The 27,214-nt window shown below is 36.5% G+C and overlaps 1 protein-coding gene across 2 annotated transcripts in view; it reads left to right on the top strand.

The window, feature by feature from the left end:
* The first annotated feature begins 459 nt into the window (after positions 1-459).
* The window catches only part of ltk (leukocyte receptor tyrosine kinase), a 51,061-nt gene continuing 24,306 nt past the window's right edge, over positions 460-27,214 (top strand). The window contains exons 1-7 of one of the 2 annotated variants that reach the window (XM_058750444.1): positions 460-589; positions 19,582-19,668; positions 22,072-22,221; positions 22,346-22,571; positions 24,228-24,367; positions 24,551-24,691; positions 26,701-26,850. In XM_058750444.1, coding sequence (XP_058606427.1) covers positions 535-589; positions 19,582-19,668; positions 22,072-22,221; positions 22,346-22,571; positions 24,228-24,367; positions 24,551-24,691; positions 26,701-26,850 — 949 coding nt within the window. In that variant the 5' untranslated portion in view covers positions 460-534. Of the gene's footprint in view, positions 590-19,581; positions 19,669-22,071; positions 22,222-22,345; positions 22,572-24,227; positions 24,368-24,550; positions 24,692-26,700; positions 26,851-27,214 lie in introns of those variants that run through there. The other variant, XM_058750445.1, reaches the window with a different exon arrangement.

Genomic DNA, 27,214 nt, shown 5'->3' with positions numbered 1-27,214 from the left:
TGTGACGTCAATATGGCGGCCTTCATGAAAGGGTGACCTGCTCCAAGTAAAATGAATTGGCTTTTTCCAGAAGACCAGTAGCCTATGTACTGTCACCTCATGAGAATGTACAGATATTAATGTTTTTTTCTCTCTCCTAAAACCCTGTTCATTTCTTTATATGGAAAGCCTGACTTGTAAAACAAATGTGTAATTTGCAAATACATTTCTGAGTGCACCTTTAACCCAATTGAGCTTATGAAACTGACCAACCGTGACTAACCGGCATTAGGACCGAGCGTCAGTTAGTTTATCAGAGAGAGAGAGAGAGAGAGAGAGAGAGAGAGAGAGAGAGACGCGCTGCAGCATCAGCATCATAATGAATCACAGCAGCTCAGAGGCGCGAGAAGCACGAGACGAAAGACGGAATTGGATAGTAACGAAAAGACGCTTTCTTTGTTATTATTGAGGTCCCCCCCCCCCCGGGCCAGGAATAAAAGTGGACAGAGATTAGGCTAACAGTACTTTATCTCCAGGATCCTTCTTTAAGGAGCCATGGATTATTTTACTCGACAAACTTTTTTAAAACTTGCTTTTTTCATCTTCACAGGTAAGTGTTTGCAACAAATTCTGACCTGCTGGTTTCTGGCGATGTTAAACATGTTCAAACGAGACGTTGATAGAAATGTATTCAGACTTTGATGGTTACAAATGAATTCATCTTGATGCCATGAGAAACAGAATCGTGAAACCGCTAATTTCTCTTCGATTAGGGTCAATTGGAAAACACATGTAAGCGGATTTCCACATTATGATTTTAAAGGACGGCAGGAGATGCTAACCGCGCAGATTTCAACAGCACTTTGAAATTAATTTATTCCGAGGCATGAAACCTTTTGACATCTCAGAATACGCTGGCTAAATCTGTGGTGCCATACTAATTAAATAAAGTACCCTATAAGAGTTAGAGTATATGGGGAAGAACTAATTGTCTTCAGACTTGAGCAGGCTTGGTTCAGATTCAGCTGTTCTTGGCAACCTTTGTTGAGTTAAAGACAAACTCTCTGTAGTACAAGTTTCTTTTTAAAAATTAAAATGAGCTTTTAAATTGAGGACAAATAGCTATTGGCTTTCCAAAGTATTTATTAGTATTGTTTGTTATTTGTTTTTAATGCCTGTTCTACATGTGACTTTGAAATCAGAACAGATGTTTAGAATGCATTTCATGTGCAGATATAGGTTACAAAAAATATATAGGAGAAACCGGGGCTAGTTGTCACACGGTTTTTCCACTAAATATTTTTAAGTGTGTTTATTGCCAGTTTCTGCACGCCAAAGAAAAGAAAATACACTTAATTCAGTATGCTTAATAATTGATTTGGGCTGTGTCTCACTTTTACGGGTCATGTTAACCTGTCTTTAAGCAGCCGTTACAGCAAAATTCCAACTGTGGAACATTTATGAAACAATTAATTTTGGCGAACAAATATTGTAATGAATCAACTTAATATTCAAATCATGTGGCATCTTTCCCGACTTTACGCTTATAAAAAATAAAGATCCCATTCAACATAAAAAACTACCTTCATTATATAGTTAACTCCTGTCTAAACATATGCCAGTGTGTTTTTATTATATCCATTTATTCATACCTTGAAGGACATAATTCACAAAAATGACTCTTATTTAAGAGGGCTTTGCATATGCTAATGTGTCTGTTGGTTTGAGTCTATGAGATGTGATATTTAATCTAATCCTTCTCATTAGTACTTCATCTGTCCTGCTTAGACAAAATTACCTCATCAGCATCGCAGATTATCAACTCGTGTTTGTTGTCCATTAGGCATGACAAGAGTATGTATGATTTATATAATGCGTGAGTTGCTTTTATAAGGTCATTTTTTATGTAATAGCAAACAGACTTCACTTAATTAGCAATCTGGAAATAGTGGTCCACATGAGCAGTTTTGGTTCATGTTGGACAGTACGTCATTTCTCTGCAGTGTTCAGCATTCTGGCCATTTAGTATTCAGTACATACATTATCTGTCTAACATATTTATTTATGCATTTGTTTGTTTGTTTATTAATATTTTTGGCACACACCGACAATCAGTTGTATGTAATTTTGCCCTCCTTTGTTGAGCTGAGCTTTTAGCAAAATTGAATGCGCAGATGTCAGTCTGAGAAAAAACTGAAAACTGCTTTCAAGTAACTCAAGGCATGTACAGGTGAATACTGCCTCTAGCCTTTTACATTCCCTTTTCTTTTCTCTAGTGGTTTCGCTATTCTCTTTTCAGTTTTCATCTATTTAAGTTTTTTCCAAGGCAAATGAAAGAACTTCTGACTCACTCAGGAATGACGTAGAGTACTAACAACTATGTAATATTACTAAAATGTTTGGCTTTTTTGATGAACATTAAAGAGAGAAAGCAGCTCTCTGATACAATGTATTATGAGTCTGCCCTGTCAGCTTACAGTCAGCTTTGAGGGTTTTTAACCATCTAGGGATTGTGAATGTCACTGCTTTAGAAAAGAAGTAAGAGTCATAATCCAGACTCAGTCTTGTTCAGATACATTGTCATTTATTTTACATTTCTTCTGTTGGCAGATTTTCTAACCACACTGAATCAGAAGATAGATTATTATTGTGATAGCAAAGAACCACCCAAAGACATGTATCATGAAAAACCAGAGTTTCTTTTGTGTTACCCATTTCGCAGTGGATTTATGTGAAATATTTCACATGAAATAATAATGTAATAGTGAAATATCAGAAGAAGAAAAAAAAACTCACTCAACAGTGCAGCAGTGTTGGTCTGTGACTGTATAAAAAACATCCCAAAAATGTGTGGAAAGTTTATAACCACAATTTCCATCCAACCAAAAGTACTGATTATTTGATAGGCATAAATAAATGGAGACAGGATTGTTAAAAGCCAAAGCTAGCATAAAGCTAGCCAATCAAATCACAGCTTGCCAGATCAAGCAACATGAAATATGCATTAGGCCGTCTCAAGCGGAGACTAGCAGAATGTTGGACTCCACCCCCCACATTTCTGATTACATATTGACCTAAATGGCAAGGTCGTACCTGAGGTTTACTTGTATTCTAACCAGCACTTTAATTAAGGTATACAATATGTTATAAAAGTGTTTTTATAAGGGTAAATTGTAACTGACTATTTTTAGAAGATCATTTGAACTAAATGGGAGATGATCTAGAGAGGTGGTAAGTGGATGCAGCTGATTGAAATTAAAAATGGCAATTCTTATTTTCTTAAAAATATTACAGTGTTTATTATAAATTTATCTTTGCACATCATTATTTGTTTTCAATTCATGTGCCCTCATAATCTATAATCAAAATAACTCCCCTCCACTCCAGCAGCCTGTCGCTCACATGAGATTCAGATCCAACGATCCAATCAATTCCCAATGAACCAGATTAAATCCAGCCCTATGTTTTGTCTTGTTCAAGAAGCCATTTCCCTCAGATATATGTCACAATAGGGAAGAAAAGACAATCACAACTTCCATTTCATGCCCACTTTAAAATATATGAAAACTGTTGATTGTGGCATTCAATTTAGATCTGATAGAATTTCTTTTTACATATTTTTGCACATATGTTTCTGTTAAGCTTGTGAATGCAGTGGCCAATCAGAGAAGTTTAGCTTATGTCCGCTGAAATTGAGTTTTGTTTCAGCACTGAAAAAAATAAGAAGTTAAATGTACTTAATTTTTATTTTGAACGTTTTTGCACACATATTTTTTAAGTAAAATTTAAATACGGAATTAAGTAAAATCGATTTAAGTTATCTAAAATCAGTAAAGGAAATAAGTAAATTTAACGTGGCTAGGTAGAGTTTGATGAGTAATTTTTACTTAATTAAGTATTTTATTAAGTTTATCCTTCAATACACAAGTTAATTTCACTCAGTCACGGTTTGTAAACTTTACTCAAACAACACTGAAAACAAAAATGCCTATAAAGCATGTGGTTAAGTTATAAGCACACATGTAAGCAAGCAGACAGCTCGTTATTCGTTTTAAGGTAATATGTTGACTCAATATAGTTATTAACTGCATGAACACAGAGACCTGAATACTTGGCACATGATGCACAATGACGGTGACAATCAGTGAATTGTGTTTGAGTATGAATGGGTCATTTTGAGTAAAAAATTAACTCCAGATGTCACAAAACAGCAAGTTACTTAACCTAACAACAAAAGCAACCACAAAACAGTGTAAATACATCTCGAAAACCGCAAAAAAAAAAAAGAATTAAATATTCATGCCCAAGTGCATGATGGGAACAACCGGATCATGATGTTGATATTTACTTAAACAATATTTGTAAAAATAACAAACAATTCCGAGTAAAATATACTTATAAGTTCAAACTTTAAATTCTACAAGCTTAAATTGAGTACTAATATTGAATTTACTCTCTTATTTAAATTCTTGCCTGAACTAAATTATTTTAATGTAGAAATTACATTTGTTTTTCTGTAGTATTTACTTCACCACATAATAATTTTTATCAGTGGTGCACTCTCACTGAATAAATTCTGCACTCTTGCCAGTTCTCTCATCCTAAACTATAAATATCTGATGTGATGTACTGTAAGTGATTCATTTTTCAGTGTACACATCTTCAGTGATTATAACAGGTGTTTTTGTGAGAGTGCTTAACTCTCACAAAAAATCTTTACCTCTGTTCCAGTATTTTTTTTTTTTCTCCAAAAATCTGAGAAGCAGGATATATGTTGACGAAAGTCTCCATTTGTTTTCCATTTAATCTCATTGATGTTTAGGAAGCTCATCTGAGATGTGTTATGTATTTATTTTTTAGTTTTCTGACTGAGCTCTCCCTGAATTTGCGATGGAGAAAACAGCTCAGCCTTGTCATGTTTGTCATATCAGTTTCTCAAATTTTGAATGAGCAATTTCATCATTACTTTTTGTTGTTTGCAATTTGACATGAGACACCGCTGACACACGAAACCATAGTAACAGTGACAATATAGCCTTAGGTGACATTATTGTGACAGTAATATAATTTGTGAAAAGCTTCAGCATTGTTTTCTTGAATCTATGCTGTAAGTACAGTGTAAAATGTCGGCACCATGGTTTCTGAGGAAACTCCCACACCAAGAATTACTGAAATGACAATATGTCGACTTTGACTTAAAGAAGGTTTTAGTTGTGGAAGTAAAGTGGGTGCTTGCACGTAAAAGTGGTGCTCAGCATGACTGTGTGTCTGGTGAAATGGACTTCCTTTGCCAAGGTAGCTGCATAATCGTCCAGTAATTACAGGTCTGAATCTCTAAACACAGATCAACGTGTTGGTTTTTAGCATCAAACATTAAAGAGGCGTAATAAGTGTGTTGTAATGTGCATCACTGCAACGTCATTTGCAAGCAGAGTATTTGTGCTCATAGCCAACATAAACGGTTCACAGTCACAGTTTTTAAGCTGTCAGAGATCATTACCATCTCTGGCTCATGCCCAAATTGTGTTGATTGTCTGTTCATCTTTACTTAAACAATATTTGTAAAAATAACAAACAATTCCGAGTAAAATATACTTATAAGTTCAAACTTTAAATTCTACAAGCTTAAATTGAGTACTAATATTGAATTTACTCTCTTATTTAAATTCTTGCCTGAACTAAATTATTTTAATGTAGAAATTACATTTGTTTTTCTGTAGTATTTACTTCACCACATAATAATTTTTATCAGTGGTGCACTCTCACTGAATAAATTCTGCACTCTTGCCAGTTCTCTCATCCTAAACTATAAATATCTGATGTGATGTACTGTAAGTGATTCATTTTTCAGTGTACACATCTTCAGTGATTATAACAGGTGTTTTTGTGAGAGTGCTTAACTCTCACAAAAAATCTTTACCTCTGTTCCAGTATTTTTTTTTTTTCTCCAAAAATCTGAGAAGCAGGATATATGTTGACGAAAGTCTCCATTTGTTTTCCATTTAATCTCATTGATGTTTAGGAAGCTCATCTGAGATGTGTTATGTATTTATTTTTTAGTTTTCTGACTGAGCTCTCCCTGAATTTGCGATGGAGAAAACAGCTCAGCCTTGTCATGTTTGTCATATCAGTTTCTCAAATTTTGAATGAGCAATTTCATCATTACTTTTTGTTGTTTGCAATTTGACATGAGACACCGCTGACACACGAAACCATAGTAACAGTGACAATATAGCCTTAGGTGACATTATTGTGACAGTAATATAATTTGTGAAAAGCTTCAGCATTGTTTTCTTGAATCTATGCTGTAAGTACAGTGTAAAATGTCGGCACCATGGTTTCTGAGGAAACTCCCACACCAAGAATTACTGAAATGACAATATGTCGACTTTGACTTAAAGAAGGTTTTAGTTGTGGAAGTAAAGTGGGTGCTTGCACGTAAAAGTGGTGCTCAGCATGACTGTGTGTCTGGTGAAATGGACTTCCTTTGCCAAGGTAGCTGCATAATCGTCCAGTAATTACAGGTCTGAATCTCTAAACACAGATCAACGTGTTGGTTTTTAGCATCAAACATTAAAGAGGCGTAATAAGTGTGTTGTAATGTGCATCACTGCAACGTCATTTGCAAGCAGAGTATTTGTGCTCATAGCCAACATAAACGGTTCACAGTCACAGTTTTTTTAAGCTGTCAGAGATCATTACCATCTCTGGCTCATGCCCAAATTGTGTTGATTGTCTGTTCATCTTTTGACCATATAGATAGATAACCAAAAATAGAGTCAAATAATACAAATAGAGGTCTGAAACTCTTTAGAAAACGCCTTTAGAAATTTTTTTATGAAATATAAATGCACATTGTATATATTTTTGTTTTATTTTTACAATAACAGAAATGGTAGAATGGGGATGCAAATTATATCTAAATTAAGCCCACTTAGGTTGTAGCTAGTTTGGGACGTTTATTCATATTTATTTTTGTTTCATTAATTTTGATTTACAGGTTTGAATGGTTGAACTTAGCAAATTCAGTCAGCACTAATGGTAAAAAAATGTAAATGGAATTGAGAATATTTACACCCTTCATGCTGTATATTTTAAATGTACGTTACATAGGGAGAAAATCATGCAGTAACAATATTGCACAAAAGTCAAATTTTTATGATTTTATTTATTTATTTATTTTTGTCATGGGAGAAAATCATGCAGTAGGTTGCACAAAGGCCAAAATCCCCATCTTAAAGGCGGTTAAAAGTCATTTGATTAGTTTACAACTACCTTCTTTCCATTTTATTGTTAATTTTGTCTTGTATAATGGTTTAAACTGTGGTTTAAATGGTCTAAATAGTTCGCACTGTACAACAACATGGGGTTTGTGCCTCTAAAAAGATAGCAGGTCACCAAAGTGTACCATAAAAAGTGGCAGATACTTGAAGTACTTGTAAGATTCACACAAGATCCATCTAAACAGTCTAAAGAGGGCCAGCCACACACTATTAGCCTGTAATTATTGTTCCCTCTGAATGTCTAACACACCTACTACATAATAATGAAACACTTTGATTCCCGTGGAGCAGCAGTCCAGATGGGCCTGTGTATGTAGACAACTCCCTTTAGATGCTGTCAGGAGACTGTTTTGACTTTGTCATGTTGTTGACATTTGGTTTGTGACATTTAGTGAATCAATATTAAGGTGGTTTTAGAGACCCATGGCTTCTTAAGAGCAGCAATTGAATCTGAAATGTTTTTGTTGCATCACTCCTGTTCAGTGAAGATGTGTTGAATACATCCTTCACATCAGAAAAACAGTAAATCCCTTTGGTTTGCCTGACCCACACATGGTAACCTTATACGATTAGTCCATGAATCACTTGATGTTTTTGACATCTGGCAGTGTAGATTGTTATCAGCAGCTCAGATATTGTCAGTCCTGTCTTGTGTTTCCCCTCCTCTCGTGCCCATATTTGGTTTGTTCCTGTTCCTGTCATTATGAGTTCTTTAGTCTCCAGCCGTGTTTGATTTGTTCCCCACCTGTTACAGTTCTCCTCGTTTGATTTCGTTCCGTTTATAAGCCCTGTGTTTCCCTGTCGTCTTGTCAGCTGTTAATTGTCTTATTGTCTTCTTGGATGTTCCATGTCTCCTGTGTTCCTGCGTTTATAATAAATCTAAGTTTTTGGTTATCCCTCGTCTCCTCGTTTCCCTGGCTTGAGAGGATCCTGACAGAACAGCTGACCTAACAAACCATAACCTCTTCCGTTTTCCCCCCGTTTTGCTTTCCACATCTTGTCAGTTTTTTGTTGTTCCTGTTTGTTTCTTTCCCGTGGCGATGGAGGTCGCCCTAGCCTGCAGAGATCTCCCCTTCGTGGAGTTCATCTGGGAGTTCTGTAGGCTCGCCGCGGCGACGGGGTGGGAGGATGCCACCATCAACTCACTGTTCTGGATCGGGGCTAATTACCATCGCCCCGTGGACCTCCCAGACACCACAAGAATGAACTTTAGGGAAGGGATCCTCCGGTGTCTGGAGAGAGTCCAGCCCCGATCCAGAACCAACCCGCCGCCGTTCGCGGCCCCCCCTCACCAGCCGCTGCTTGCGGCTCACGCAAGCCCGCCGCAGTTCGTGGCTCCCTCTCACCAGCCGCCGTTCGCAGCCCAGGCAAGCCCGCCGGCAGAGAATATGGCAGGCCCGCCGACAGGAGTACGGATATCCCCAGGTACCCCTAGGGTTATTAGTGGAGCACGAGGATGTTGTGGATGCCAGTGCCTGCCCCTCGCAAGTGCCCGCCAGTGCCAGCCCCTCACAAGTGCCCGCTAGTGCCTGCGCCACGGCGCCCCAAGAGTCTCCGCTGGTCCCGTCCAGCCCCGCGCTTCCAGAGCGCCCCCCAGTGCCTGCGCCACGAAGGGTCCCAAGAGTCCGCTTCCCCTGAACCCCAGCCAAAGACCACCTCTAATTTCCCCAGGAAAATTTTGGGGGAGGGATAGTAGGGCTCCGGCCAGAGAGGCCGAGGTGGGGGCTGGGGCCGAGGTCTCGGAGGCAGATCCGCCATCGCATCCCGAGTCCCCTGATCCGCCATGGCCGCCGGACTCCCCTGATCCGCCCTGGAGGCCGTCTATGATGTCTCCTGGTCCCTAGAGGCCTCCAGAGCGCCCACGCCCACTCCCCGTTGGATGTTGCTAGGCGCAGAACGCGCCTTCCGGGAGGGGGGAGTAATGTCAGTCCTGTCTTGTGTTTCCTCCTCTCGTGCCCATATTTGGTTTGTTCCTGTTCCTGTCATTATGAGTTCTTTAGTCTCCAGCCGTGTTTGATTTGTTCCCCACCTGTTACAGTTCTCCTCGTTTGATTTCGTTCCATTTATAAGCCCTGTGTTTCCCTGTCGCCTTTGTCTTATTGTCTTCTTGGATGTTCCATGTCTCCTGTGTTCCTGCGTTATAATAAATCTAAGTTTTTGGTTATCCCTCGTCTCCTCGTTTCCCTGGCTTGAGAGGATCCTGACAGAACAGCTGACCTAACAAACCATAACCTCTTCCGTTTTCCCCCCGTTTTGCTTTCCACATCTTGTCAGTTTTTTGTTGTTCCTGTTTGTTTCTTTCCCGTGGCGATGGAGGTCGCCCTAGCCTGCAGAGATCTCCCCTTCGTGGAGTTCATCTGGGAGTTCTGTAGGCTCGCCGCGGCGACGGGGTGGGAGGATGCCACCATCAACTCACTGTTCTGGATCGGGGCTAATTACCATCGCCCCGTGGACCTCCCAGACACCACAAGAATGAACTTTAGGGAAGGGATCCTCCGGTGTCTGGAGAGAGTCCAGCCCCGATCCAGAACCAACCCGCCGCCGTTCGCGGCCCCCCCTCACCAGCCGCTGCTTGCGGCTCACGCAAGCCCGCCGCAGTTCGTGGCTCCCTCTCACCAGCCGCCGTTCGCAGCCCAGGCAAGCCCGCCGGCAGAGAATATGGCAGGCCCGCCGACAGGGAGTACGGATATCCCCCAGGTACCCCTAGGGTTATTAGTGGAGTACGAGGGGATGTTGTGGATGCCAGTGCCTGCCCCTCGCAAGTGCCCGCCAGTGCCAGCCCCTCACAAGTGCCCGCTAGTGCCTGCGCCACGAAGGCGCCCCCCAAGAGTCTCCGCTGGTCCCGTCCAGCCCCGCGCTTCCAGAGCGCCCCCCAGTGCCTGCGCCACGAAGGGTCCCAAGAGTCCGCTTCCCCTGAACCCCAGCCAAAGACCACCTCTAATTTCCCCAGGAAAATTTTGGGGGAGGGATAGTAGGGCTCCGGCCAGAGAGGCCGAGGTGGGGGCTGGGGCCGAGGTCTCGGAGGCAGATCCGCCATCGCATCCCGAGTCCCCTGATCCGCCATGGCCGCCGGACTCCCCTGATCCGCCCTGGAGGCCGTCTATGATGTCTCCTGGTCCCTAGAGGCCTCCAGAGCGCCCACGCCCACTCCCCGTTGGATGTTGCTAGGCGCAGAACGCGCCTTCCGGGAGGGGGGAGTAATGTCAGTCCTGTCTTGTGTTTCCCCTCCTCTCGTGCCCATATTTGGTTTGTTCCTGTTCCTGTCATTATGAGTTCTTTAGTCTCCAGCCGTGTTTGATTTGTTCCCCACCTGTTACAGTTCTCCTCGTTTGATTTCGTTCCATTTATAAGCCCTGTGTTTCCCTGTCGTCTTTGTCTTATTGTCTTCTTGGATGTTCCATGTCTCCTGTGTTCCTGCGTTTATAATAAATCTAAGTTTTTGGTTATCCCTCGTCTCCTCGTTTCCCTGGCTTGAGAGGATCCTGACAGATATGGTCTAGTTAATGATTGAATGATTATAAGAACATTCTGTGTCAAGTGATGTTCTCTCAATGGCATTAAATCTGATAAGGGTCCCAGAAGTAATTAACAGGAACCTTTTTTATAGAGTTGTGAAAAGAATCAGGAGAGGTTGGAGATAACACAACAATTTAAAAAACGTCACAACATATAAACTTTAATAAAACATAAAAATGGCAAATAGATGAAATCTTTCAGAGCAGATTTTTGATGATATAAATGTTTTCTAAAAATATCAATTAGAAAACATGGTCCATATGCATAACAACAGCCTACAGAATATTTACAATTATTTATTTATATATATATATATATATATATATATATATATATATATATATATATATATATATATACATACAATTTTAAATAATGGGTTTTGTATTTCTGTGATGCAAATAGCTGATGAATTTTCATCAGTCATTACTCTAGTCTTCATCCGGTCTTTGTTGTCACACGATCTTTCAGAAATCTTTTTAATATGCTGATTTATTTTTAGTGTCCTGAAAAAGTGTCACAAGTTCCAAAAAAATATAAATTATATTTTAAAGCATGTTAAAATAGAAAACTGTTATTTAAAATGGCAATAATATTTCTCAATATAACGGTTTTTCTGTATTTTTGATCAAATAAATGCAGCCTTGATGTGCATAAGAAACTTCTTTAAAAAACATTAAAACTGATCCCAATACATAAGTATAAATATAAATAATTAAAAAATAAACAATATTCAGTTATTTATGCCAGATGTAGGCCTGATACACAAATATAGGTTGTTATAATATACACAACTATTCAAATGTTTGGGGTCGTTAAGATTTAATGTTTTCAAAAATAGTCACTTGTGTTCACAAAGTCTACATGAATTTGATCAAAACTACAATAAAAACGATAATATTGTGAAATATTATTACAATTTAAAATAACTTCTCTATTTTAATATTTGTACAGTTTTAAAATTGAATTTATTCATTTGATGGCAAAGCTGAATTTTCAGCATCATTACTCCGGTCTTCAGTGTCAAACAATCCTTCAGAAATTATCACTTGATTTGGTGATCAAGAAACATTCTTTATTATTATCAATGCTGACAATAATTGTGCTGCTTAATATTTTTAGTGGAAACATGATGCATTTTTTTCAGGATTCTTTGATGAATAGAAAGTTTAAACGAACAGCATTTATTTGAAACAGAATTTTTTTGTAATATTATAAATGTTGTTAACTTTCACTTTTGATCAGCTTAATGCATCCTTGCTGAATGAAAGTATTCATTTCCTCTTTTTTAAGTGTAACTGTGATGCTGGAAGTCACAATTGGCCCCTCCCCTCGAACGCAGATGAGCCAATGGCAGTTGAGTATCAGTTGCACGGGGACCAGAACTCGGACAACTTTAGGTTTCAGCGCCATAGAGAAACATTGGAAGATCCAAAGCTTTCATTGGTTTGATGGTGTTCATGCTACAAAAATGGACAAACGATGTGCCTGGGGTACTTGAAACACTGATTCCTGGTATCCTGAGAGGATGGGCAATAGAACTCTCATTAAGTTAAAATTTTCATCTGCTCAAGCAGAACATTAATGTTATCTTGTGCTTCAGCACTGTATCTCTGGCTAAAACTATAGCTAACATTAAAGTTAGTGAGTCAATGCTAATGTACAAACCTAAATAGCGAACTGTTCTCACGTCATGTACAGTGTAGGTCAAAAACACATAAACGAAGGTCTCAGTGCCTCTCCATATTTAACTGGTTAAATGTAAATTAATTTAATCTTACACTGTGGTGCATGAGCAGTGTTGATCCAGGATGTTGTCATTGTGATCGTGACGACCTTAACGTGAGGCTTCTCCCATTTGCATTGTGATCTGTATTTTTACATATTTATTTTAAAAACTTTTATATATGGCATATTTAAGTCCCACTTGAATAATGGTCCTTCTGTGTCCAAAACTGATCAAAAACATCTTGGGACGAGGTTTTCACTCTGACAGCTGTCATGGTAAGACAGTTAGCAACGTTTGTTGTTTGTTTGTCCGAGTGAGCGACAGTAACTAAGGGGGGCGGGGTTTACCGATAGGTCAATTGTGATATTTGTCAGTCTTGCATATGCAGTGATCAATTTCATTCTTGCTATCATGTTAATAACGTACTGTACTAGTAGCTATATTCTCCTTGCAATAACAAACAATAGATTCAGTCAGAATAAAGGCTTGAAACATTTAACTTTGATGGATCTTCCCTCATATATGGTAGAGAGTCTTTTCTGCAGTGATCTGGCAACAGGACAAAAGACTGAATGAAAACAGACTCTCTCCAAAGCGAAGGGACGCAACTGCTCTCATGTGTGTTTACTCCCGCTATTTTTTTAATCTTCTAATTGATTTTAGTCCAAGCAGAGCCAAATCCCATGATAGATGATGTAGGCCTGAACTGAATTATTTTGAAAAAAAAAAAAATAATAATAATAATGCAGCCTTCATTTAGTCAACATCTTTGTCAGAATGTCATGTTATTTCTGATTGTCTTCAGGTTCACACACAGAAAATGACTTTCTTTTTCTAAGAATTCTTAGTAGAACTCAGTTTGATCTTTTCTCTCTTGAATTCATTGGTCGCTATTAACATTTGGTGAGCCGCAGCATTCATACTAACTCAATCGCCGTTCCTGCTGTGCTGGCCCGTCTTTGCAAAGCCCACAATGATCTTTTGTGCCTTGCTTCACTGAGATATCACATTTCCATGTTTTACTCATAAATCTGTAAAGACCTGTGCAAAATGAAATTAATTTTAAAGGTGTTCTGTGGAATGGATGCAGAGTAACATCCTGCTTTCTATCAATGTCCCCTGTATAATAGAACTGTACAGACAGGAAGTGAATGCTGAGGGTTTAAATGGGGTAGGATGTTTTTCCCCCCACTATGAAATATATCTTAAAACCCTTACTTCTGATAATTTGACCCTAGCTGCAACCAATTACAAGAAAAATTCAATTATGTGAGTAAATTTTTTTGCAAATGCCAAAAGCCTGATTTTCCTCTTATGAATGGGGGCTCAGATAAGTGGGCTTGTGTACTCTCACTCTTCATTCTTTATTACAGCTGTCCATATTTTATTTTATTTTTTTGTTAAAAGTCAAATGCTCTTCATTGTAGGGCTTAATAGCACATCTTTATCAGCTAATTTCCTTTAGGGATGCAGAACGAAACAAAATCTGTGACTAAAAGTCAGGGCTATAATGTTTCATATCGTTTGCAGAGGTGGATGGAGGACTTGGGCTTTTAACATTTATAATAATAATAAATGTTTCTTGTGCAAAAATCAGAATATTAGAATGATTTCTGAAGGATCATGTGACACTGATTCAGCATTGCCATCATAAATAATACATTAATAATAATAAACTACATTTTATGTATGTTTATATAGTAATAATAAGTCACAATGTAACTTTTGTTCTGTAAAAAATGGTCAAATAAATGCAGACATGCCTAGAATTTTGAGTTTCAAATCAAAAATAGATCAGATTGTTCTTAGTGTGTCAAACAGAGCAAAGTCTTTCCATGATTAGTTGAATTCTTTCTACACTCTCAACACTGCCTCAAAGTCCCAGACAAACCCAAAAGCATGTTCTGTGATCTTCGCTAAGTGCTATAATTAAATTACGTTTATGGTGAAAATATGTGCTGACAGTCTGGTTTAGAGTTGCAGTAGTGGCTTGTGAACATTGAGACATTCATTAATGGCCTACATATGTCTCTTCTTCAAGCTTTTTGTTTATGAACTTCCTCATAAACATGAATATGCTCATTATATTGTTGTTAGGAATGTGCTGAAAAGGACTGTAAGATGTTTTTTCTTGACTGCTATTAAACATGCTATTAATGTTCAGTATTTGCGTTAAAAAACAAAAAGAATTGCATATAATACCTGATTTTTATTAGGATGACACAATCAGATTTTCAAAAACCCAAGTGACGATTTGGAACACTCTACATTGATGGCATCTTCAAGCAATGTTAGCATGTAGCTAATCTAACAACAGAGGATACTCTACAGTAAAAAACATTCTGCAAGTTTAAGGCTCTTTGAAGTTTCAGCTCAAAATACCCAACAGATCATTTATTATAGCATTTTGAAAACACATTCGGTTATGTCTGTGAAAGTAAACAGCTGGAAAATAAATTGTATGTTTATATTAAGTGACAGTGTAATAAGTGTCAGCAGTGTACAGTAATTTACAGTACCTATACTGCTGTCTATGCTGATAACATGACCCAAACAGAATAAAAACAGAAAATGCTCACTGCTTTGGAATGAATAACCTCTATAGCTGTAATAAGAAGACATTTCTTACTTGAATGCTGCTTTTAAATGCTCTAGCATGAAGATAAACGGTGGATTGTGTGTTGTTCACTCAGGCTAATACGGCAGTATCTATCAACAGTCGTGGGCGGGGCCTGTGCAAAGTGATGTCACATTGTACAGATTCTGTGAACAGCTTGTTCTTAAACACTGCTTATGATTTATTAGGATTAAAAAAAGGAGTGGGCAGATTTTTATCATTGTATTGTGGTGATGTAAACACACTGCCAACACACATTTATGTTCAAACAACATGTAAAAGTGAATTTTGCATAATAGGTGTCCTTTAATGCTAACTCTGTGGTTTAATATTTGAATTTTTGTTTTCCACCCTTTAGAAACGCCAGGATTTGAAAGGGTTTGAGTTTTTTTTCTCTACACACAAATCAAGACTGTATGACATTGTTCTGTCCTTGAATGTAGACAAACTGCACCTCTGCACCAAAAACTCTGCATACCCCTCTAAATTCTAAATTTTAAATATCAGTTTATTTTTAGTGACATGCCTAAGCCATTGAACAATAATGGTTTTTTTGTTTTTTTGTTTTTTTGTTTTCTTCATTTCACAACTGACTCTTTTCTTCATTATTCTCAATTTGCCTGCTGTTTTTTCTAAATATCAATAAATATAGTAGTCTGACAACTAGTTATAATAACAAGGGAGAGCAGTTACCTCGCTGAAACAGTTGCTGTGGTTGTGTTGATTCATTTTCTTCTGCGTCTGGCTCAAACATATTACCATCTCAAGCATCAAAACACGTCACATGTTGTGTTTTTGAGAGTGGAAATAAGGATGAACAATGATCATTATTAAAAAAATCTGATTTTTTTTTGGTGCAAAAAGTTTTCTTAATTCATAAGATAACCTTAGAAACATAATATCAAGATCTGAAAATGCATGACCCCTTTAAACCCACATTGAATGGCTCCTCCACAGCATCAGACATTAGTGGTGAGGATTGCCTGTGCGCCTCTCAGCTGAAATAGAGAGTATTAAGAGTCGACATTATCCTCTCAGAGGAAGAAAGAGTAGGATAAGGCTTGGACAGACTTGGGCACTATCAGCAGATGAGTCAGCTGCACACTGTGCTGTGTATAATGTTGGTGAGGATTGACAGCACTCTTCTGAGAGTGTGCGCTTAATGAAGCCCAGCTGTCAGATGTTCCTCTTTTGCCCTAAACTGGGTGGAACAGGTAGGCCAGATGCCATGCTTCACCACTTGGATACGAATCAGAGGACTGTCACACATGGAAATCAAACACAGAGTGCTCTGGCAGAGCAAAATAAGTACAAATAAGTTGCTCCTGCTGAAGGACGGACCCCCTAGATAAAAGCAGGTTCATTTGAGGTTACAACTCAAATCTTGAGCCATTAGAAATGTATATAGAATTACACATGAGAGATTCCTTCATCTGGGGATTTCCATGTAATGGCTCAGGATTTCTTAGTTTTAACCTTCACTGAAAAACCAGCATGGTTTACTGTTCATGGTTTATTGGCTCCTCACAGAAGTTCAGATATTCATTATTTCATATTCATACTTCGATAAATCAGCAAACTAGATGGAAATTCATCTAACAGAGCCAGACTTTTGTCTGTCAACATAGTCCAGGCATATCAGCATACGTCTGGTCCACGTTCACGATGCCATAGAAGAACCTTTTTTGTCTAAATGGTTCCATAAAGAACCTTTAACATCTGAAGAACCTTTCTGTTTTTTTGGCAAAGAAGGTTCTTCAGATTATAAAAAGCTAAGAAAGAGATGGTTCTTTAAAGAACCTTTGACTGAATGTTTCTTTGTGGAACCACAAATGGTACTTCTATGGAAGCGCTGTGAAGAACCTTTCTAAGCACCGTTATTTTAAGAGTGTTGTATTTGACAAATCATACCGTCATGAAAGAACTAGCAGCAACAAAGTCGACTGTGTTATTGCCTCGTTTTGCATGTCTGGACTAAAAAGTACCACTTGCACACACTGCAACGATTATGGCCTGTGGCCAACTAGCATGTACGTTCTGTGGCTGTAGAAGAGCTGACATGAAATAACTGTAATAAGCAAGTGTCGTTATGAAAATATGCTCATATTAGAATGCTTAGTTTAGATGGTGTAAAGTTAGAACATCCTTGACTTCATTTGCTCGCTTTGATCACTTTCTCTTTTTTCTCGTGCACTGGTTCGCTGAGCTGAACAGTCAGTCAGAGTGATCTGTTTCTATTCAACGTGCTCAATCAGCCAAAGAGCTGCCGCCAAAATCTTTAAAGTATGTGTCTATACAGAAATTGACAAAAATAAACCCACTTTAATATTCACTGAAGTAAATATAGTTGTGTTTGAACTAAACACTGTAATATCTTTCAAAGATTCAGTGTCATTGACATGGCAGAACTTGACAAATCTGGCAACTATTTCTTCATCTAAACTACTCATTATACAGTGACAGCCTAGAACTTGTAAATGGAACTTTGTTTAATTTTTTTTTTTTTTTTTTTTTTGCGGTACTAATAGAAGCCTTTGCACTTATACAACCAAAATGCAACTTGCAGTGCAGTCAGTCTTTTATTAGTCAATATTTGTTGATTAATCATGAGTTAAGTGTAAAGTATTTGGGGATTACATAGCCTGTACTTATATTTAGTTTATTTCTGATAGTGTGACTAATTTGTCTGGTGAATATAGACCCTTTTTGTGTCATTTACTGGAAATAGGATGTTCATTTGCAGTTAATTTTATGAGGCTTGAAATTTAGCTAACTTGCCCATAATGATCCTTTTGGCAGCTGCAGTCTGTTTGTATATTTAGCAGTAAATCACATGATTTTATCACATGATAAATTCCCCATTGGCTATATGGCTGTGATTGAGCACTTGTGAATCTTGACCTTTTGACCATTTGAGTCCTTACACACACACTCACACACTTGTAGTCGCCTTTGTAGCTAAAATTTGCCTTATTGATTCTTTTTAAGTATCTTCCCAGGCTGTTTATTTCCATGCTTGAAAGTTTCAGATGAAAAGGAAGCCATTGTATCACTCATGTCATCGGTTATAACGTCATCAGTTTGATTTAGAATGGCACTTTTTTTGGAAGTGTTTTGCTGTTGTGCAGAATGTACCATGACCATTCTTTGGCCAAGGAATTTGTTTTTGTATGAATTATTTACCATTTTATTGGTTTTAGAAAGATTTTTCATATGCTCTGCAAGTATGTCTTGTTTACAGTTTTTCAATTTATCAGGGCCTGCTACCAAACTTCAGCTGTTCAAAATATATTTTCAGAAAGATCTGCTATTTAATATCATAAATGTCACAGAAATGATGATTGTACAGTATTTGGTTCATCTAATAACCTTTATCTGAACATCAAAGTCACTGATATGTTTTTTGTAAATCCTGCTTCATGATCTTCATTAGCATTCTGTCAGAAGCTTTTCTTTTTAACTTAACACAGTTGACACCATTGAAATCAAGAGAATATTTCAGTAGGAGGATTTCATTTTAAACCCCATCAAACAGATCTGGTTTAGGTCGGGACATGACTGGAATAAGTGTACACCAGTGATTGTGTAAGTGTGGGTCATAATTGGCAAAGCATATTCATTACAGAGCTGATTTTGGCACACTGTAAGCCATTGCTGTGATAATGAACTTTCATCAAATGTTTTTGTTTTAATAATGGAACGGACTGAGTTTCCCTTTTCTTTCTTTTGCTTTGCTCTGGCAAGCTCTCTAGATCTTAAAATAAAAAAATGGCGTGTGGTAAAACAAAATGCTGACCATCTTCATGCTTGTATATGGAAAATGATTTTAATTTTTTTTTTCCTGGAATGTGCCACTATCTGCAAGAAGAAAAGTTGACATTTGATTATTTTTCCTTTTAAAGTGCTGTTATAAATAAATGACATAACCTGAAATGTAGTCAGTCACAATCCAGTTCTTATCCGAAAAGCTCTGTTGCTTTAGAGAGGCAAACTTTAGAGACTAAAGACTGAAGTCCTATGCAAAACAAGAAACTCTTGTTAAATCTTTAATTTTATGTTTTAATGAATTCATTTATTTTACACACGAGTATAGCCGTGGGTGCTGATGATGAATGTTAGCTGATAAATGCAATGTTTGCTGATTGTTAGAACACTCAGCGCTGTATTAGCGCTGTAAATGAATGCTTCATTGATAAAACACAAGAACTGCGCATAATGTTGCCTGTGGGCAAAACCACTATGCAGATCATAAAATGTCAAAAAGCTTCCTTTGGCTACTACTAGCATAAAGATAATCAAACCAAAAATCAATGATCTTCAGTCGAAGATGTTGGTTCTTTCATCTGAAGGCTGTTCTTAAAACTGACTGGTCCTATTATTTATTAAATCATGTCATAAAAGAACAAGGACCTTCTCTGATGGTGTGTTTGACCTTTATTCTTCTTGTCTTTCCTCAGTTGTCAGGAGCAGTTGTGCTCTGTTGGAAAGAGCAGTAGAAGATCCATTGCATCCAAATCCTCTCTACTCCAGTCCTGTAGAAGACAGTGAGTGTAAATCACTGATATATTTATTTGTTCCGTTTTCCTTCAGCAGTTATTTTGCAGTTGTTTTCTTCCTTTTTGTTTCACAGTATTTTTTCCTAAATGGAGTTTGTCATTTCAGTCACCACATTGAGCAGGGAATAAACATTGATCTGGTTAAGTATTCCACCCAGGGCACTTCCTGTTGGGATGTTTCAGTCGAATGTCAGAGGGGCTTTGTGGCTTCCCTCGTTGCGGTCTTTCTTCATCAATAGCCTTACATGATTCCAAAGACAACTTGTCTGTGTTTTTCCTCTGGAATGCCAGATGACAAACAGAAAGCCCTCAAGATATTTCCTCTGTTGTCCAAACTGACATACCCTTGTCCTTATTATTTCATTTTATTATAAAGTTTTGCATTTTTGGACGTGCTTAAGAGGAACAGGGAGTAAAAAAACAGTTTAATTACTTTCTCTTGAGGCCATTCCAGTGTGATCCTACCACTGAACCCAATTTCTTCCTGAATCTGTTTAAAAACAAGGTTGTTTTTTTCTTTCCCATTTTAATTACTGACAGATAATATTTGAGAGGGCAGTTTTAGGTAATTAATTGTATATATATGTATTATTACTACATTTATTCAGCAAGGACGTAATAAATTGGTGTAAAGTGGCAGTAAAGATATTTATAATGTTACTGAAAAAAAATCTAATTAATGCTGTTTGTTTGAACTTTGGATTCATCAAAGAATCCTGAAAGAAATGTCACAGTTTCCACAAAAATATTAAGCAGAACAACTGTTTTCATCGTTGATCATAATAAAAAAGTTCAGCATGTTAGAAGGATTTCTGAATGATTTCCTGTGTTTTTGTGAAACATAATTTTGTATTTATTAATATTAACATGATTAATATTTACTTGCATACTTTATAAGAGCACAGTGTTCACTGTAAAAAAAAAAATCCGTAAAATTTACGGTAAAAAACCGGCAGCTGTGTAAAAAATACGGTAGCAACATTTTAGGTTTTACAGTTTTAACTTTATTTCATTAACTGATATAATGTTAATATACCAACCTATTGAAGTACTGAAATCTGTTTTGTACCTTTGAAATACACTGATAACAACCAAATGCAGATGGTGACGAGAAAGTCACATGATGAACCAAAGCCCATCACAAGCAGCAAAACATCGAATTCAAACAAAATTTGAAATGCAACGCAGGGAATTCTGGGAACGTCAATTTACGTTTTTTCCCTGTAAATTTTACATTCATTTTCACTTCCAAAAACAGTATTTCACCGTAAAATTGTCTGAAATGTCTATTACAGTTTTTCACCGTATATATTAGAGGAACTTACCGTTAACCATTTAACAGGTTTTTACTGTAGCATTTTCACAGTTTTTTACCGTTAAAATCACGGCCATTTTTAACAGTGTAGCTAACAGAGCTACAATAATTGTAATATGTTGCTGATTCCAAATTGACATATTACACATTTTATATAATATAAACAGACTACTTTAGATTACTTTTCGATTACTTTTGACCTACTTCATTTTTCACATTGATTTAAATAGGATAATCTTGTACGATATTGATATAAAAATGCAAAGAGTAAGAAAATATATTCCATTTGTTGTAAATAACAACATGAAGTGCATTAAACATTATATTACTTCAAGGTTTCCCAAACTGGGTTTGTGAAGGAACTGCAGGGGGTTTGTGAGTTTAATGAAAAGCTAATAATTAATGAAATCATAAGAAATGTTAAATTAAAACAAATAAGTTTAAAGTGAATCAAAACACGTACTGAAAAATGAAATATTTTATTTGTTTACATGCATGTCATGTGACCATAAACGATGTCAGAGAACCATGACCATGTAAATGGTTAAAATATCTATTTCAAAAATTCAGGTGCACTTCAAATAAAAATATATTAAGTAAAAGAGGATCAGATGACAAAAAAAAAAAAAAATGGTGAATTTGTGAATTATTGCTATTGTGTAAATAATATGCAATAATGTAATCCATAAAAATGTAACTGTAGTCTGATTACGAGTATTTTATGAGAAGTGCTTAATTTTTGGTAATACAGATTGCATGTAATCAGTTACTACTTAGCTCTGGTACTGTAAGAATCATTTTCCCTCTAGCCTTTCGGCAAATTAATTATATATAGGATGTCCATCACTATACAATACTTGTGGTAAAATGTTTTATGTTTCCATATAGTCTTATTCAGTTTTTATTTAAGACACTTATGCCTGTGGGTTGCTGATATATATGTATTTATCTTTTCTCTATTTTGATTAGTACGTATTTTACAGCTGGTCCTGCTTTTAAAATTTGAATCATTATTTTGCCACTGCAGTTCGAGTCCCTTTAACCTCCTAATATAATGTTACTTCATCCTTCCGCAGTTTTCTTCTGTGATTTTGAATCTCCATGTTCTTGGACGTTATCCAATCACAGCACTGGAGGGGACTGGTATGTCACATCACCACAGCAACACAGATCCAATAGATGGGGAGTCCAGCCAATCAAAGATTATTCCACTGGAAAATCAGAAGGTAATGATAATAACTTCATTATATTTTGACACTCAATTCAAACAATAGCTGGTTGATCATTTTTTCAATTAATCAGTCTGTATAATCACTGGCAGTCCAGTAAGAATGTTCTGTCCTTCAACAGGTCATTTTCTGTTACTAAAGCCCACCTCGACTCATTTCGCTGCTGGCAGATGTAGTTTCCACTTGACCAGTCCTGTAGTGCTCAGCAGTGGGCCACTGTGTCGTCTTCACCTCGCTCGCTTCCAACCGGAACCACATACAGGAAACATATCCGCGTTTGTGGAACACACTGACCACTCCGTCATCAAACCAATAGACCTTACAGTCAAAGAACAAGGAACTGGCAGGTGAGATAGAGCTTCAGTTCTTCCAACTATAAATTCATTGAATTGCCTCAAACTCGAAGCAATTAGAAAATTACAGAAATGGAAAGTCACAACAGTTACAGTCGTCCCCAAATTTTGTTCATCTTCTCATCAAGGCTGCATTTATGTCCTGATTTGGTGCTAAAAAAACAAACAAAAAAAAACAAATCACATATTTTCAACAAAGTGTATTTTTTCTTTGATTTAATTATACAATGAATAGAGAAAGTTCAAAAACCATGTTTACTTAAAATAGATATTTTTTAGTAATGATGTGAAAGTCTTTACTGTCACTTTTAATCGATTTAATGCATCCTTTCCTTGCTGAATTTTTTAATAAAGTCTGAGCCCAAATTTATATATATTTTCAAAGTTGTTATAAATGTGACCTTATTTGCCTACCACCTTTAAACCTGTGCCGAGGACTGTTCCATAGATACATGTGTGGCAATTGTTTATAGTTTATTCTTGAAAAATATTGTTTAAAACTTTTCCATCTGTAAAGCTTATTTGGATTTTTTTTGAGTGTGTGTGTATATATATATATATATATATATATCACACAGCAATATCTAAATATAATGGTGAGGTCATGACTGATCTGATTGACAGATCATAAAATGAGAACCAACATTTTCAGTGCCAATTTTGAAAGTAAATGACATATGCACTTTACTTTCACGCAGAATAGTATAAAGCAGCGTTCTGTACTCCCAAGAAACGAATGCCAACCAAAAGATTTTTGTTATGGAGATGTAGTTGGTATTGATTTTCTTATGCTGGGCACATCGCGCAGAAGATGGATGAAAGCATTTCGTTTCTAAAAGTAGGACCTGATGTTTCTTTTGGCATAATTGGTTCTGACAGAGAGCTAGGAATAGATGGTGATGCAATGCAATTTGGAACGAGCCGGTACGATCATGACGTAGCTAATATACTTTTACTTTCTGCATTTGGCTATATGGATCTGAGCCTAATAGAGGTTACGCCATGGAGTGTGGTGTATTATACAAATCAGGCATATACTTAATAATACCATCCAACTCAGTTTAGTACAGAATGCATTAGCTTTCCACTGTACTTAAGCTCCCGTACATCTAATGAAGCACTCTCACATGTATCTGAAAGATTCATGTATGAATTGTTTAATGACATGTATTGTAATGTGAGTTCCACGAAGCTAGCTTCTTTCCCGTAGTTATTTAGCTCGATATTCACACACTTCTGAGTTGAGCTGAGGTTCATATACAGTACTCTAAGCGGCAAGAACGGAATAAAGACACACTGTAATAATTAAACTCAAGAATTTTAGACACACTTGTGTGTTGTGTTATGTATCTCTAACCCAGATTATAATATTCTAAGAACCTAACATTCCCATTAAGTTATTAAAATGTAATTTCCAAAAGTTCCATAAATGTTCAAAGAGTTCCCTTCTATATTATAGTATATGTTTCTGAACATAGCCTTACTTTTCTATAAAACGTGTGGTTGATTTTGTCCTCTGAACATTATAGAGTATACTTAGCCATTAAAAGGGTTAATCTGCAACTTGTTCAGTAGATGTACAGATGATTTCGAACTTGAGCATTTTGTTTTGCATCCTTTGGGTTGATCTAAAATTGAAATGTGTCCCAGGCCACAGTGGGAGGTGCTGGAGGCTGTGATTGGCCAGTTAGACGAGCCTTTCCATGTGACAGTGCAATACTCTTCCTGTAGCAGCCATGAAGTTGGATTTCTGGCATTCGATTCACTTGAGTTGAAGGATTGTGTCATGGGTAACAGCTTATTAATTATTCTCAAATATTATCTAACTCAACTTTATCACTATGAAATGGAAACTGGCTTATATTTTAATATTTTACATTAAATTATTCAAATGAATGCATTAAATATTCTTCTTCTATCCTTATGTGGCACTTTTGAACAGAATCTTTAAGGTTTTCTGTGGTTTTCTGCAGGTGATGATTATTTGGATTTGGGTTCAGACTGTGAGAAATACTCATCACTTCAATGTCATTCTGGAGGCTGCATTGAGAAACGAAGAGTGTGTGATTTCCATACTGACTGTCCACAAGGGGAAGATGAGGGCTTCATATGCAGTGAGTAAAATTAAAGATTTTTAATATTTTATAAGCCACGAAGATGCGTAGTTTCTGTTTACCAGTCTGTCAGTAATTGTGAGCTCCACACTCAAAATCCGATCCCTTTTCAAAGTTTAATGCAATAGCTGCTGCGCACATCAGACCATTAAGTTTGTGTGGAGCTCTTTAGTCTTTAAAAAAGACAGTGTTTGGTTATTTTAAATGTAGAGAACAGGCTGCATCTCACCAACCCATTAATTCAGTTTATGTTAATCAAAACATTTTTTGAAAGGTGGCCTTTAAGCTATAAATCCGTAAGATTTGCGAGATCATTCTTGCCAATTTGCATTTCGTTGAGAGTGTTCAATTAAAGTATGAACAGCAGTGTGACAGGGCGATATAAGAGGGTGCCGCTGAGTAACTGGCTAGCTGTGTGTCACTCACATTAGCTGTATTAAATCTTAAGGCCATGATAAATTTCTAATCCTTTCACTGGAGGCGTTGGATTAGCAAACCTGCTCTCTCAAAGACTTTCACTGAGTAAAGAGCTGCGTAAAATGCCTGAAATGCTTGAGTGTTTGCTTTCCTCTAGGAAAACTATTTGCATATTTATTGATTTATTTAATCTCCATTAACATTTATACTATGCTTAGATGATTTATAATTATAGTCTGTGTACAAAGAACTTTGTAGATGGTAATATTTGGCACACAGCACTTACAGTATAATCCAATTAGATAAAAAGGTGAGAACAAAGACTCATAGAAGAAATCCATATTTACAGGCAGTCTATTAAAATGTATTAAAGATTTATCTGCTACATACATTTCATAAACATTCTGGTAATTATTATGGAATTAACAAAAGAACTCTAAAAGGTTGATTAAAAAAAGCCAGTAACAGCCATGTGATGATGAATAATTTAAACTGCAATAAACAGAATTTGATTAATAATTTACAATTTAATTCTGTTGAATTTCGTTTATTTGTTTAGCATTTTTCATAATTCATATTGTTATATATTGCTGTCATATCAACACTGATAATACGAAATGTTTCTTGAGCAGCAAATCAGCATATCAGAATGATTTCTGAAGGAGTGATGCTGAAAATTCAGTTTTGCCATCACAGGAATAAATTATATTAAAAAATAAATAAATAAAACATTGTACAATAGAAAAACATTAAACAATATTTTATAGATTACTGTTTTTCTTGTATTTTTGATCAAATAAATGCTGCCTTGGTGAACTTTTATACAATATGGTAGTGTATATATTTTATAAATAAAATGATGCACATTTTGTATACATTATACATATATGGCAGAAGTATGTTGAAGCATTCTAGCTTTATCTTGAATTGTAGACCAATACTTTTTATTCTTTCCTCTGATATAGACATGTAGAAACTACTTTTGATATTATGTTAAGGGATTCATATGATAAATAACTCTGACAGTGTCCTTATGAAGATGATCAAAGTAACTCCCACTAAGTTTGAGCTTGTTAATTACGTCCATGACATTATAAAACATGTCCTCTGTATAATTAATCTGTCAGTTAGTTAAATCTGTCCTAGCCTTTACCTAATATCCAGAGACCATATTAGCACACGTTAGTTGGAGTCTTGTCATATCAGCTGTCATTTTAGGTATGAAATATTTAAAGCGTATAGCTAATTGAGGCACGATTTGCGTCATGGTGATTCATCTCAAATTTTAGACATTGGAATCATGCAATACTTGAATACCTTTTATTTTATTACTGTATCAGATTGCTGAAAATATACTTTTTATTTGTCCTATACCTGGACTTAAAACCGAATTGAACAAACTGGCAAAACAAACTATACCAGCTTTGTTGATTTAGGCATCATAATGATACATTTTAGTGGACTTAATGGATAAATGGAAGGAGGAATTGTAATATTTCTCTGAGCTTTTAAAGCTCTGCTAATGTTTGCCGACACAGTCAGTTGTATTTTTCATTATCTGACATTTCATAATTTGCTTAATATCTTTGCAGACTCCTTACCTTTGGGCTCATACTGTTCATTTGAGTTGGGCTCATGTGGATGGTCAGTGGCTGATTCAAAGTCCTCTTGGAGACTAGTTAGTGGACAACAGCTGAATGAAGACACAGATCTACTGGGCACAACTCTGCAACACACTCAAGGTAAATGTGAAACTACATCTTCTTTGAGTCATTGTATCATTGTACCTAGTGTTGTCAAAAGACAAAAAAAACAGCTTCATATCATATAGCTACACACAGAAATTTAAAGGTATTCACGGCAACCCGTCAAAATAAAAGTTTATCTTAAAGACATTGTGCCAGAAATATATTACTATTATTTTGTAGAATGTATGTGATACTATTACTACTGTTGAAAAAAAATAATAAGTATTTATTTTTAAAGAAATAATCGCACAATATTTCTTCCATATTTTAATTTGAATAGTAAATTCCCTTTATTTTAAAAAAAAATAAAATGTGTTTAAATTTCATTAATTAAAAAACAAATTAAATTTGGGTGGAA

The sequence above is a fragment of the Onychostoma macrolepis genome, chromosome 17 (assembly GCF_012432095.1).
Source record: "Onychostoma macrolepis isolate SWU-2019 chromosome 17, ASM1243209v1, whole genome shotgun sequence".
Classification (NCBI taxonomy): domain Eukaryota; kingdom Metazoa; phylum Chordata; class Actinopteri; order Cypriniformes; family Cyprinidae; genus Onychostoma; species Onychostoma macrolepis.
The sequence above is the reverse complement of the archived record's forward strand: the minus strand, read 5'-3'. Positions and strand labels throughout refer to the sequence as shown.